At 43.7% G+C, this 15562-nt stretch overlaps 1 protein-coding gene across 1 annotated transcript in view; it reads right to left on the reverse strand.

Moving 5' to 3' along the window:
- ULK1 (unc-51 like autophagy activating kinase 1) overlaps nucleotides 1-7336 on the reverse strand; it is an 88649-nt gene extending 81313 nt beyond the window's left edge. Inside the window, exons 1-3 of the mRNA XM_075833034.1 lie at nucleotides 6709-7336; nucleotides 5707-5799; nucleotides 5578-5619 (exon numbers count right to left, since the gene is read on the reverse strand). Of these exons, the coding sequence (XP_075689149.1) occupies nucleotides 5578-5619; nucleotides 5707-5799; nucleotides 6709-6798 (225 nt within the window). The 5' untranslated portion in view covers nucleotides 6799-7336. The remainder of the gene's footprint in view (nucleotides 1-5577; nucleotides 5620-5706; nucleotides 5800-6708) is intronic.
- Between the last annotated feature and the right edge of the window lie 8226 nt (nucleotides 7337-15562).

Genomic DNA, 15562 nt, shown 5'->3' on the forward strand with positions numbered 1-15562 from the left:
TTGTGGTAAGCAAGTATTTCCAAAAACAGACTTCACAGAAAAGGACAACTAAAAAAATAAATTGTAATTGTAGTGTACCAAACTGAATGATTTCTTTAGCTGTTCAGTAAGCGAAGATACAAGTGATGGGAGACAAGGCCAGAACTTCAGGCTCTTATGGAGATTCAGCATCGTCACTCACATTGTATAGAAGAGTTTGTTTTTTTCATATTCAAAAACGGACACAAGAAAGGAAAGGAAAGATAGAATGGAAAACAAACAAGGACAAAGGAGAGACAGGGGAAGTCCATGGTGAACCTGGACTCCAACTCCCAATCTATCATGGATAAAGAAGAGGAAGCAGCTACGTACCTGGCAGATATGTAATCGGAGCAAGCAAACCTCCACTCCCCCGCATGTAGACCCCGCCCAGAGGAAGTCTCATGGGAGAGGAAATACAGCATGTCTTAAGTCACTGGCGTTCGGTAAGTGGAGGAAGATAGGAACGTGAGCCACTGAGACCAAGTGTCCCTGTATCTTACATTAGCAGCCGAGGAATGAGCCAGAAGGTGTTCCATCCGTTATATCAACGCAATTTCCTGAAACCACTCATCTAGCAGTGGAGGGACTGCCGTTTTCCACTTGCGGGGGATAACCGATTTGGCAGCTTGGAGAAGGTGTCTAATTAGGGAGCGTTTGTAAATGGGTAGTGGCATAGGGAACATAAATAAAAGTGCCGCCTCGGGAGAACTAGGGACCGAGAACCCAGTAACTTCCAAGATAATTTTAAGAACGGTCTCCCAAAAACTCTGCAAGGGGCGGCAACTCCACCAGATATGAGATATGGATGCCCCTGACGCACCACAGCGCCAACACGTGTCAGGTACAGACGGGTACCATTTATGCAAGGCAGTGGGGACCCGATACCACCTAGAGATGATTTTGTAGCTAGTTTCCTGCACCCGTACGGCAATTGAGGCCCTCTGGGAAAGGGAAAAACAACATCTTCATTGCGTGTCAGAGAATGTCGTGTTCAGTTCAGTCTCCCATGCCCCACAGAAGGATGGGAGACTAGTAGATCGCTGGGAGAGGAGTAGTTTGTAGAGTGTGGAGATGGTATGTGTAGGGGGCACAGTAGGAACACATAGGCGCTCAGTCAGTAAGCGGCCGGTGAAGGTGAGCCTGGCGCCTAGTAACACTATAGAAATGTTTTAACTGTGAATATTCAAATATGTGACACGGTGAAGGCGTATCAGCCGGACAGATAGTGGTTAAAGGGAGAAGAGGGGAGTCAGATAGAACCTGAGTAAAGTACATGGGGTTGGTGGAAGACCTGCCCAGGAAGGAGAGACGCGCCTCGCCAGCGGGAAAGGCAGGGTTGTCAGTAATAGGGGTCAAAGGACCCAGTGGATCAATGAGGGAGCCCCGATCTCAGAGGACCGCAGCGCCAAGGGGGTATGGAAGACAACAAAGGAGGCAGGCACCTATCTGAGTTTAGAATCAGGAGTATGAAAAAAGTCAAGAACACGAGCATGTGTCGATGCCAGATAAAAAAAGACGACAGTCTGGCAGACCAACCCCACCCCCGTCCCTGAAGCAAGTAAGGATTGCCCTACTCAGACGGGGACGACCAGTTGGCCATATGAAGGATCCAAAACATTGTTGGATACGTAGCCAATATGAGGATGGGATGGAGATAGGGATCGTCTGCAGGAGATACAACAGTCTGGGGAGGAGTGACATTTTAATAATATTAATCCGACCAAACCAGGAGAAATCCCTTTTATGCCAGGAGGCGAGGTCAGCGCGAAATTTGGCCAATAAAGGGACGAAGTTATTGGTAAACAACTGTGAGAGATTAGAGCTGATACGTGTACCCAAGTATGTTATACCACTAGCAGGCCAGGAGAAGGGAAAGTTACTTTTGAGGAGACATTCAAAGCTTCAGACTTGGAGAGGTTAATCTTAAAGTTGGACCACGTGCCGAAACAGGACAGCTCAGACATCAATGAGGGAAGAGACATATGCGGGTTCGTGAGATAAACCAATAGGTCATCAGCAAAACCGAAGACATACAACAAAGGGGATAAACGGCAGCCCTGTCTGGTGCAATTATGAATAGCAAATGGCGCAGAGAGGGAGCCATTTATTTTCAATTGGGCGGATGGGGACTGATAAAGGGCCATTATTTTACTTGTAAGGGAAGGTCCTAGTCCTATATGTTGAAGAGTTTGGGGAAGGGCGGGCCAGGATATCTTGTCAAATGCCATTTTGGCATCCAGAGACAGGATCATGAGTGGGATGTGGTGAGTCTGGGCGTGATGGATAATATCTAAAGTTTTAAGGGTATTATCTCGCGCCTCCCAACCAGGCACAAATCCCACCTGATCTGGATGAACTAAGTTAGGGAGATGTTTATTCAGTCTATTGGCCAGCAACTTGGCATACATTTTTAGGTCGACATTAAGCAGGGAAATGGGGCGATAACTGGAGCAGAGCTGAGGATCCTTGCCCGATTTAGGGATGACCGTGACATGAGCCAAGGTGGAGCCAGTGGGGAACAAGACATCAGGGGAGATAGAATTAAAGGCTCGAAGCAGAAGGGGCGCCAGACAGTCAGTCAATGTTTTGTAAAATTTGCCCGTGTACCCATCTGGATCGGGACTCTTCCCCCCCTGGGAGGTCCTTTATAACTGCAAGGATCTCCGGCAGGGTAAAATCGCATCCATCTCCTCGGCTACCTCACCAGACAAAGGCGAGAAGGGAGAGGGGGGAGGTGAGAGAGGCCTGATCCGGGGGAGAGGGGGCATAGAAGAGCTTTTAACGTAGATTTATAAGCGCCACCAGCACCTCTGGTTCCAGCTGCCAGGGAGAGAACGATAGCGGAGGTGACCCAGCAATAGATCATGAATTACCTGGAATCTATTTATTTTTACTGGTGTACAATTGGAGATGGATGAGAAAGGTTAACGGACTTTGCATCTGTCTATTGGTGTTCAGAGGACTAATATTTACCACTGATTATCTAGATTTATTTTACTTAGCATCTAAAATAAAAGTACAAAGTACATTATGGTATAGGCATCTAAGTGAATGAAACGTATGACACAGCAATACAGAAACAAGGGATCAGGCAATGTAACAATTAGAAGCAAAGGTTAGTTAAGATAAAAACATACTATGGTAAAAAAAATAAAAATAAAAATTACTTTAAATTGTTATATCTCTTTAAACTTGTATGTAGAGGTAAAGCCTGAAACAATTTATAAAAAACAAACAAACTCCGCACTTAAAAGATATATAAAAACGGAGGACGGGAAAGGACACAAAGCAGCTTGATGACAATGATCTGCCAAATTAGACGCAAATGCTCAATTAAGAAATCCAAGGCAAAGAAAAAATAAAGGAGTTGCCCTTCGCAACAATCCGATTTCAGCTCTCAATTTTCGGTGGCATTTGGAAAATGAAAGCAGCGATCTACTTGGTTGCGATCAGCAAATGCTCCCGTTTCCCCTTGCACTAGTTAAATCTCCTGATTTTATTTTAGTAAAACACAATAGGACATTATTTTTGAGAGTGAGTTATCCAAAACTAGACAATTCCTTGAAGAGGTCTAATGCATATTAAATGCTTATGGTGTACCGGTCATAATTTATTTAGTGACACTCCACCTTCAGAACCAGTTTAACGAACAGGAAACTGCATTATAAGCAACTCCATACCATAGATCTATTACTGGAAGCAGGAACAATAGTGAGTGAGGGATTTCATGTCCGCACAGCTGATTCCATGGTGCCAGCAGAATACAGGCAACACGTATACAAAGCCAGTATTCTGGCGGTCAGCAGGCGTAGGAATCGAATGCCGGCAGCTGCTAATTCAGATCAGACACTGCTAAGTTTCCAGAAAGTAGCTTATTTCTTCAGGATGTGCTTTACTGCACGGCTGTAGAAAACGTAGGGTAATAATAACAATTCACAATGTTTCTGCAGTATCATAACAATTCCAGCGACCTCCTGGCCCAGCGTTCCTTTACATTTTTTTTCCTAAGCGGTTAATAGCGTTTTCATCCCATTTATATAAGACAATTACCATTGCGCACATTTGATATTGTTGACATTGGATCTATAAAGACTCGGTGTCAGGGTCTATTCACAAGCAGCAGATTTTGTTGCAGAAATGTCTGCGACTGAAAATCTGTTTCATTCATGTGAATGAGGTTGTTTCAGCGGTAAGCACATGAATTTCTGCAAGTTTCATTCAGATGAATCAGACAGTGGCAGAAACTCCTGCACCAAAACTGCCGCGTGTGAATGCACCCTAATAATGAACCAATGATTGTTAACATTCTAATAATTTTTACTATTCACCCTCCTAGTTAAAGGAACCGTTCAACTGGGCCTAGAAAATGCTGTGATTGTATGTCCCTTTCATGACCAGCTTCTGACTCGTATTTCCGGTGGAAAAATCCATCACGGATTTGCCAGAGAATCCCCGTCAGAAATCCAAAGCGGATTCTAGGTTTTATGCAGCGGATTTGCAGTGTCAACTGCTGACGATCCACACGTTATTCAATGGGGCTAATTTGCGTGCGGATTTTACATTCAAATCAATGAGATACGGGTTGGGGCGGATTTTGATGCAGAATATGGGCAGATTCCGCGCCAAAATCAGCCTAAAAATCCATTGTGTAAACATGGCCTACAAAACGGTGGTCAGATCGGAGACAAATTATGCGAATGTACGGTCAGAGTGACTAGGCCTTTTCTTCAAATGTCTATCTTCTGGGACAATGTTGCTTTGTCTAGTAAAATGTCTATGATTAAACAATGAAATTATTAAAAGCTAAACCACAACTAATACCAAAGCCAATAACAAGTCTGAGCAAAGACCCATATATCACGTCCGCGTTGTTTGTGCGGTGACAATCCCCGTTACAGGCTCCTCTTAGAATGACTTAACAATTCTTATTTTCCACTACTTGTCTGGGACATGAAGACATTGTACACAAACTAAACCCTCTTCACATAATCTAGCTAGGACGGATGCCAAAACAAGAAAATGTGTTTACATCGCGGGCAAGTACATGGGTGTTGTAGTTTTCGCTTAAGACGAGCTAAGCACACAACGGCTATAAACAACTACAATTCCCGAGAGTCTGCGCTCAGCCTGACAGCTGGGCGAGGTTTTCTCAGAATTCCGTGACGTACACAAGCGAGGAACCAATGAGAATGCAGGAAGCTGGAATGTCAACAAACAAGGAGGCGGCCATGTGACAAGGAAACAGAAGAGGGGAGAGCGGTGACTGAGGATTTGAACGAGAGGGAAGTCATTTGAATGAGGTGACGGTGGTCCCAGTAATATATCACTTATAACGCGGTCGCATATAGAGCGCATGATCATGCGCAAACCGTGGCTCTCCACTTAATAAAACTACTGCTCCCAGCATGCCCTGACGGACTGCGGCTGTGATGGCATGCTGGGAATTGTAGTTTCACAACAACTGGAGAGAGAAAGTTATATTATATACAACATCCACAAAAAACACAAATCATCTCAATGGAAATCAGTTTTAAGAAGGGTTTAGTAACTATTTACCTGGAAATCATACAAGGCCACAATATTTTCATGTTTCAGCTCCTAAAATAAAAATATTAATGGTTACAATAGAACGCACAGAGGCTGCGCACAGTAATCTCAGGCAGACTTAGGATTCGATTCTTTTACCTTGAGAATTTTGATCTCCTTCCCTAAAAGTGTCTGAGACTTGGCCAGATTTTTCTTATTGATGCACTTTACAGCAACTTCCAAATCCTGCTTCTAAAGATGTAACACAAGACAAAATAAAAATCTCATAGCCAGGTAATATGAACAGACTTTATCCATAAACGCTTCCTGTATAGAATAAGGTATATACCAAGGGTACCACATGCACTGAGCTGATCCTGTACAGTATACAGTATACACTAGGGGTACCATTGTTCCTGAACTAGTCTTTGCCTAGACTTGCCCAGCCCAGTATTATTCAAGAAATCAGACTTCTTGTGAGGTGGTGGGGAAATTGATGGTGGTCCAAATACTGTGGGAAGGATTTAATTTCTGGCCCATGCAGAGCTTCCAAGAATAGGTCTAATCTTAGAAGAGCAGCGAGTTTTATTATACAAATGTACCTATTAAATTGCAGCACTGTGTCCCAGGGGCTTAGATCATGTGTTGATAGCAAATCCCTATCACACATCATATATTTGGCCTGGTAGTCAAAAACAAAATCACCTTCAAGATACTCAGAAGAGATAAGTGGGTGTCATGGAGTCTCCTATCATAGTCATTACATTGTCCCACCAAGTAAACAAATGACACCTACAGTAACTTCTCAGAAACTGTCTGTAGAGGAAACAATTCTCCCAATTTTCGATTGACTGTGATCAATTGAAATTCTTTAGATTATAATTGTGATTGGTCGTTAATCGTATTGTAACATATTTCGCAATCTGATTTTTTAGTCGACAATCAAGATTTAGGAAATAATTCATATTGAAAGAATCATAAAAAGAAATCATCTTGTATCATGTCATCATGTCATACATTGTCATCATGTCTATGGCCAATCTCCTGAGCAATCAGCGACCATTCCCCAGAGACAGGCTACACTGTATATGACTGCCCTGGCTAGACAGCCATCCGATCATGTCAACATGTCACACATCTATTATTGTGATGATACATTACCTCTTTGTGTCTGCCTTTGTACACAACAGCAAAGGCTCCATGGCCGATGAGATCTTTCCTGCTGAACTCAAACTTCCCCACCGGCTCCATTGTAAATCCCCGGATCCGGCCGATAATAATGGGACAAGGTGTTGTAGAAGAAAAAGGAAGAAGAAGAATTTTTGATTGATGGGTGTAAGGAGGGGGGTAACAAATCAAGAGCTCAGGACCAGCTGGAAAAGAAGGGCTGCTCTCCTGTCAACCTCCCTGCTGCTGAGGATCAGGCTCCTGAGGGTCACTTGCATGGGCTGCTGTTCCCAGCACTCCGGTCCTCCCTGCTGCATGTTAGTGGGTAGGAGCGGAAAAAAATGTAGCTTGGATGGAAGGGGGTGACAGATCCCCTAGTAGAAGAGGAGGAGATCAGGGCCCCCTCTCTGGCACTGGATCCCTAGTGCCATGGTGATATATAGTGAGCTGATGCAACCTGTATCGTCCACAAGTGCCAATAGGACAGGAGGCTTTGTTTACAGGCCTGACTAGAGACTTCTGAGAATGAGCTGCTGCTGTTCCTGTCACCGTGGGGAGGTAATAATAAGGCCCGCAGCCGATTGCACAGCGCAGTCCTCCAGCTTCTGATAGGCCTGCGCGTGCGCACTAGCTCGCCCAGCCGATTTGTCTAACTGAGCATGCGCGGCGACAAGCGCATTGTTGTGGCTCTGGCTGGTCTATGTTAACTAAGCGGCAGTGAGAAAGTTCTACGAGCGATAGTGTGGACTCGTTTTTGTGCTTGAACCACACAGATGAATGGTGCATAGCTATTAGGCACAATGGTGACACTATTGGGGAGGGGAGATTTAGCAATACATTTACATCTGTTTTCTGAGGTAAATACAGCCGAACACCATATTTCTGAAGGCCCTTCACCACTATTAGTTATAATACTTTTAAAGTGTGTGGGGGAGGGGCTTTACAGTCGCAATCACATTGCCAAATGTATTGCATTTACTACGGCCCCATGCAAGCGACCGTAGTGGTGTTTTCTGTCCTCAAATACGGATCCGCAACATATCTGGCTCCATGTCCGCAAATACGTTCGGTAGTGCATCCGTATTTACGGATCCGCAGTGTATTACAGTAGCAGCGAAGTGGATGCACATGATGTGTAAAATTTCTGTGCATGAATAGAACTCTGGTGCGGATTTTGCAATTTGCAACCATTTCTGATGCAAGATGGTTGCATATTTGTTGCAGATTTTGCTTATTGCCTTCATTGAGGAAATCAAAACCTGCAATAAATTCCAAGTGTTCATTTTCTGGGCTGCAGAATAGCAAAGTGCGCAAATAGAACCCCCCCTCACACACACTCACACTCACACTATTTCTACTTTAAGGCTATGTTCACACGGAGTATTTTGGGGGAGGAATATCTGCCTCAAAATTCCGTTTGGAACTTTGAGGCAGATATTCCTCTCCCTGCACGCCGATTTTCGCGGCAATTATCGCGCCGTTTTTCGCCCGCGGCCATTGAGCGCCGCGGGCATAAAACAGCGCGAAATACGCTTTCTCTGCCTCCCATTGAAGTCAATGGGAGGTCGGAGGCGGAAGCGCCCGAAGATAGGGCATGTCGCTTCTTTTTCCCGCGAGGCAGTTTTACTGCTCGCGGGAAAAAGACGCCGACGCCTCCCATTGAAATCAATGGGAGGCGTTCTCGGGCCGTTTCTGCCGAGTTTTGCGACGCGGTTTCCGCGTCAAAAAACTCGGCAAAATACCCCGTGTGAACATAGCCTAACCGTTTAAGAACTAGGCTGTTTTACAGCTAAGGCCCCACGCACACGAACTTACTTACTTTTGCGGACGAAATTCACCTGCACATCTGGCATGGTCTTAACCCCTTAAAGAGGCTCTGTCACCAGATTATCAAATCCCTATCTCCTATTGCAGCAGATCGGCGCTGCAATGTAGATAAAGGAACGTGTTTTTTTTTTTAAAAAAAACGATCATTTTTGGCCAAGTTATGAGCAATTTTATATTTATGCAAATGAGCTTTTCTAATGGACAACTGGGCGTGTTTTCTCTTATTTCCAACTGGGCGTGTATTGTGTTTGTAACATCCGGGCGTGTTTACTTGTTTTACTGGACGAGAAGGAGAGAAGAATGGATCCAGCGCTGAGACCAGGCAGGTTTTAAAACGGAAACTTCTTCCAAGATTTATTGGTGCAAGTAACAAAAGAGAGTGAGTTAAAAAGTAGACAAGCAGTGTTCCTTCTGGATACGGTGGCTAGTTGAAGGGAATAGGCACCCGCCTAGTTTGGGCCTTAAAGGGAACCTGTCACCAGCATTTCACCTATTGAACTTTACTTATCCCTCACTGGCCGCTGCTATCAAAAGTTCATTGCCGTTCTCCCCTCTCCTAAACTCCTCCTCCGACTGTAAATAACGGTCTGCCAACATTTTGTGCTTTTTATCGTAATAATCTGGTGTCCCTTTGTGCGCTCACACCAGAATAGGACATCAATGCACAAGCGCAGGATTGAGTGTGCTGGGGGAAGGCGAGGAGCTGTCAATCAAAAGTAAGGAGGCGGGGTAACCCGGAAAGACGTGAGGAATGAAGATATGACTTTTTTCTGCTCATTAGCACACGGTGTGGGAACACTAAAAAACTGAATACTAAAGCTACAGAGCCAACTAAGAAGACAATTATAGGGTATATAGAAATGATTTTTCACCCACTACCACCTGGTATTGCTGGTTTAACCCCTTAAGGACGCAGCCTAGTTTGGGCCTTAAGGCTCAGAGCCCATTTTTTAAATCTGACATATTTCACTTTATGTGGTAATAACGTCGGAATGCTTAAACCTATCCAAGCGATTCTGAGACTGTTTTCTCGTGACACTTTGGGCTTCATGTTCGTGGTAAAATTTGTCGATATATTCATTGTTTATTGTTGAAAAATTGCAAAATTTAGAAAAAATAGCATTTTTCTGAATTTAAATTCATGTGCTTGTAAAACAGATGGTTATACCAGCCAAAATAGTTACTAGTTCACATTTCCCATATGTCTACTTTAGATCGGCATAGTTTTTTGAACATTCTTTTATTTTTTTTGGACGTTACAAGGCTTAGAACATAAACAGCAATTTCTCTTTTTTTTTAAAGAAAATTTCAAAAGCCTTTTTTTAAGGTACCTGTTCAGTTCTGAAGTGGCTTTGAGGGGCTTATGTATTAGAAACCCCCATAAAAGACTCCTCAAAGTATTCAAAACATTTAGAAAGTTTTTTAACCCTTCAGGCATTTCACAGGAATTAAAGGAACAGTGTCATCACAAATAATTTTTTTATATGTTAAAGATGTTAGTGCTTTAATAAAAATGTTTATATTCATTTGTGTGTTTGTGTTTTACTGTTTCTTATTTTTACACTTTTTCTTCCCTATGGGGGCTGCCATTTTTTGTTCCATTTCTGTGTGTGTCGATTAACGACACACACAGACATGGAATACGGCAGCCACAGTCCCATAGGGACTGCGAACGGCTCCCGTCCCATTGACTGCCGTGTACGGCGTCTGTGTGGGAACTGCGCATGCGCCGCTCCCACACAGTCCTATTCGAAATTGGCGCCGTCCGGCGCCATTTTCCTGTGAACCGGAAGTCGCGGCCGGACAGTAATATTACTACTTCCGGTCGCGGCTTCCGGACTTGTGCACATGGAACAGCGGCAGCAAACGGAGCGGACGGGCCGGAGGGAGCCGCGGCGGCAGGAGCAGGTAAGAGATTTCAATGTATGTTAGTGTTTGTGTGTGTTTACTACTGTATGTAAACCTACTACACTGTGGGTTACCTCAAAAAATGGCGACACACAGTGTAGGAGGTTAAACCTTTCAAACCCCTCGTTTATCCCGGCACTAGCCAGGATAAAGGAGGGGGGGATGCTGAGAGCTCACTAGAGCGAGGGCTTTTAACCCAATGTTGCAATGCTGCAATTTTGGGAACTAGCTCCATCTAGTGACCAAAAATGGGTAGTATTATAAATTAGAAAAAATTTATAATATTTCCTGACTCGCGAAAAAAATAAAAAAAATTTGAACAATGTTTAATCACCCACACACTAAATGTTTAATTTTTAAAAAAAAAACATGTTTTTCTGGCAACACATTCCCTTTAAAGCAAAGTGGAGGTGAAATTTGCAAATTTCATTTTTCTTGCTGAATTTCAATTTTATTCAATTTTTTTTTGTGTAACACGGAAGGTTTTACCAGAGAAACACTACTAAATATGTATTGTCCAGATTCTGCAGTTTTTAGAAATGTCCCACATGTGGCTCGACTCCGCTCGTGGACTAAAACACAAGCCCCAGAAGCAAAGAAGCACCTAGTGCATTTTGAGGCCTTTTTTTTTTTTATTAGAATATATTTTAGGCAGCATGCCAGGTTTGAAGAGGTGTTGAGGTGCCAAAACAGTAAGAATCCCCCAATAGTGACCCCATTTTGGAAACTACACCCTTCAAACAATTCATTTATGGGTGTTGTGACCATTTTGACCCCACAGTTTTTTCACAGAACTTATTTGAATTGGGCTGGGAATTTAAAAAAAAATTTTTTTTTCCAATAATATGTCGTTTTAGCTGAAAATTTCTTATTTTCACAAGAAATAAAGTACTCCATTTTGTTGCCCAATTTGTCCTGAGTGCAGCAGTACCCCAATTGTGGTGATAAACTGCTGTTTCGGCCCATGGGAGGGCTCACAAGGAAAGGACCACCATTTGGCCTACTGGGGATTTTTTGGTGCGAAGTCATGTATGCAGAAGCCCCTGAGGTACAAGTACAGTTGAAACCCTCAAGAAGTGACCCCGTTTTAAAAACTACACCCTTGAGGCATTCATCTAGAGGTGTAGTGAGCATTTTGACCGGAGACATACACCCCATAAACTGTAATGTGGGTTCTCATGGGTACGTCAATACCCTACATGTGGCTGTAATCAGCTGCCTAGGCACGCAGCAGGGCTCAGAGGGGAAAGACGAGGGGGGATAAGCTGTGCGGAGTGCATCAGGGTAAGTAAAACTGGGGTAGATAAAAAATAAAGGGATGTATGATACATTTTGAAGCACTCTTTCATATGGAGCCTTAGTTTTTTATAGCAGACTTTGCACCTCTTTTGACTTTTTCCCTTCTTACCAGTTTGGGGAACTTCTCCTGGAAAGTGTTGCCCTGGTACGATGCGTGTGGCCCCGCTTCCAGAAGTACTGGGTGCCCCCCCCTTCTTGGTCCCTAAAAATTAGTTTCTTGATAACCACCTCTTGAAATTCCAGGAAAGTTCCCGTCTGGCCTGTACATCGATGTAGCACGTACGCGTTGTACAATGCCATCTGTATGATGTGCCCGGCCAGCTTCTTATACCACACCGCATGGCGCTGTAGGGCTTTAGGACTTGATCTGACAAGTCCACCCCTCCCATGTACCTATTGTAGTCCAGGATGCAGTCTGGTTTGGCGTCTCTGTACTGGTACCTCGTACTGGTACATGGGTACTGGTGTGGCATCTCTCTTGTCCTTGCACGTGACACACAATATGTTGCTGCTAGATTGTGCCCTGCTCTCACCCCTTCTGAGTGTTTGCCCCAGCAGAGTCTTAGGGAGGCCTCTCAGATTTCTTCTAGCAGTGCCGCATGCCGCAGTACTTCTGGAAGCGAGGCAGTTGAAGAGTGGGACGCTGGTATAAAAATTATCCAGGTAGGGGTGGTAACCCTGGTCCAGCAGTGGGTGCACCAAATCCCACACAATTTTTGCATTAACTCCCGGTAAGGGGGGGCATTCTGGGGGCTGAATACTGGTGTCCTTCCCTTCATATATCCTAAATTTGTAAGTATACCCTGATGCACTCTCGCACAGCTAATACATCTTTACGCCATACCTTGCCCTCTTACATGGCAGGTACTGGCGGAATTGAAGCCTCCCTTTAAAATGTATCAAGGAATCATCAATAGAAATACAATTCTCCGGGGTGTTTGCTTGGGCAAACCGGGCACTGAAATGGTCTAATAGGGGTCTCAGTTTATACAAACGGTCAAAACTGGGGTCATCTCGTGGTGGGCGCTGCTCATTATCAGTATAATGTAAGAAGCAATGTATTGCCTCATTTTTATTTTTTTTAGGTTCCAGCTCAGTTCTGAAGTTGCTTTGAGGGGCCTATATATTAGAAACCCCTATCAAACACCCCATTTTAGAAACTAGACCCCTCAAAGTATTCACAACAGCACATAGAAAGTTTATTAACCCTTTAGGTGTTTCACAGGAATTTAGAGCAAAGTAGAGCTGAAATGTAATTAATTTAATTTAATTTATTAGGCACCATGTCCGGTTTGAAGAGGTCTTGTGGTACCAAAACAGTGGAAACCCCCCAAATGTGACCCTATTTTGGAAACTAGACCCTTTGAGGAATTCATTGTAGTTTTCATGGGGTGCATGCGACTTTTTGATAAGTTTTTATTCTATTTTTAAGAGGCGTTGTGACTAAAAAAAACAGCAATTCTACTATTATTTTTTTATTCTATTTTTTTTACAGCGTTCACCGTGCGCTACAAATGACATTTACTTTATTCTGCGGGACGATACGATTACGGCGATACCATATGTTTATAGTTTTTTTATGTCTTTTGCGTTTGCACAATAAAATACTTTTTGTAAAAAATCATTTACTTTTTGTGTTACCTTATTCTAAGAGCCATAACTTTTTTATTTTTCCATCAAGAAAGCCGTGCGAGGACTTATTTTTTTGCGTAACGAACTGTAGTTTCGATCAGTACCAATTTTACATTATTATTTTCTTTTATGGCGTTCACCAAGCGGGATATATAACAAAATTATTTTGTAGTTCAGGCCGTTACGGAGGCGGCGATACCAATTATGTATAGTTTATTTGTTTATTTATGTATTTTTATTAATAATAAAGGACTGATAAGGGAAAAAGGGGGATTTTTACTTTTATTACATTTAAAACTTTTATTTTCTTATTTTTACACAACTTTTTTTTACTTTATTAGTTTGTCCCACTTGAGGGCAGGAGGTCCTGATCGCAATTCTAATACACTGCACTACATGCGTAGTGCAGTGTATTAGAGCGGTCAGCTACACACTGACAGCAAGCATAGTGGGTCCTGACTTTGTCAGGACCCACAAGGCTTCCGTAGATGGCATAGCCAGACGCTATTGTTAGGCGTCCGGTTGCCATAGCAACCATCGCTGCCCGCTATCATGTAGCGGGCCGTCGATGGTGGTTTAACCCCTAAAAATCCGCGATCGCTATTGAACATGGCTTTTAAGGGGTTAATCAGCGGGGACACAGCGATCGGTCCCTGCTATGGGAGCTGCGGCGACTGCTGTACAAGACAGCAGCTGTCACAGCTCCTGTATATGTCGGGAAGACGGCCGAAATGGCCGTTCCTCCCGTGACGTACCATTCCGTCATGGAGCGCGAACGGGATGGTTACCATGACGGAATAATACATCACTGAGCGTGAAGGGGTTAATGACCAGTGAAAATTTTCACAATTTTGCTATGCGCTTCTTTAGATGAATATAACTCTACAGGTGAATAAAGTTTATGATTGAATCTTACACTCTTTTTAAAGGACAGATAGGGCTTTGTTTTAATGTCATTTATTAGTATACATCATTTTAATTTTTTCCTCTTAGGCTATGTTCACACGGAGTATTTTGCCGAGTTTTTTGACGCGGAAACCGCGTCGCAAAACTCGGCAAAAACGGCCCGAAAACGCTTCCCATTGATTTCAATGCGAGGCGTCGGCGTCGGCGTCTTTTTCCCGCGAGCAGTAAAACTGCCTCGCGGGAAAAAGAAGCGACATGCCCTATCTTCGGGCGTTGACGCCTCTGACCTCCCATTGACTTCAATGGGAGGCAGAGAAAGCGTATTTCACTGTGTTTTATGCCCGCAGCGCTCAATGGCCGCGGGCGAAAAACGGCGCAAAAATAGCCGCGAAAATCGGCGTGCAGGGAGAGGAAAATCTGGCTCAAAGTTCCAAACGGAATTTTGAGGCAGATATTCCTCCTGAAAAATACTCCGTGTGAACATAGCCTAAAGTGGGCAAAATTGTAAAAAAATGCAGGAATTTAGCAGATGTGTCATTTTATGCAAACAGTGATCACACCCAGTATGGACCATGGATACAATTGATCTCCTTTTACGCTCTGCCACTTCTCCCGTGCATGGGGATACCAAATATGTGTGGCTTATTTATCACATAGAGATGTAGGAGGGCTCACGATAGAAGAAGCTTATTTCACAAATCACCTTTTTTCAAAGCTGATTTTACAAACCTCAGCAGAGTTTCTCTAAGGCTATGTTCACACGGAGTATTTTGGGGGAGGAATATCTGCCTCAAAATTCCGTTTGGAACTTTGAGACAGATTTTCCTCTCCCTGCACGCCGATTTTCGCGGCGATTTTCGCGCCGCGGGCATAAAACAGCGCGAAATACGCTTTCTCTGCCTCCCATTGAAGTCAATGGGAGGTCAGAGGCGGAAGCGCCCGAAGATAGGGCATGTCGCTTCTTTTTCCCGCGAGGCAGTTTTACTGCTCACGGGAAAAAGACGCCGACGCCTCCCATTGAAATCAATGGGAGGCGTTCTCGGGCCGTTTTTGCCGAGTTTTGCGACGCGGTTTCCGCATCAAAAAACTCGGCAAAATACTCCGTGTGAACATCCCCTAACACTTTCAAAATATCTGCTCTTGAAGCAGAGATCCCAAAAGTATTCATCTAGAGATATATTGGGAATTAATTTTATTGTGGCTTCCTAAAATAAGAAATTGCAGGTTATGCAAATGAAGGAGTCTTTCCAGTAGTCGAACATTAGAAAATTTGCAA

Source organism: Rhinoderma darwinii, chromosome 1, assembly GCF_050947455.1.
Source record: "Rhinoderma darwinii isolate aRhiDar2 chromosome 1, aRhiDar2.hap1, whole genome shotgun sequence".
Taxonomy (NCBI): domain Eukaryota; kingdom Metazoa; phylum Chordata; class Amphibia; order Anura; family Rhinodermatidae; genus Rhinoderma; species Rhinoderma darwinii.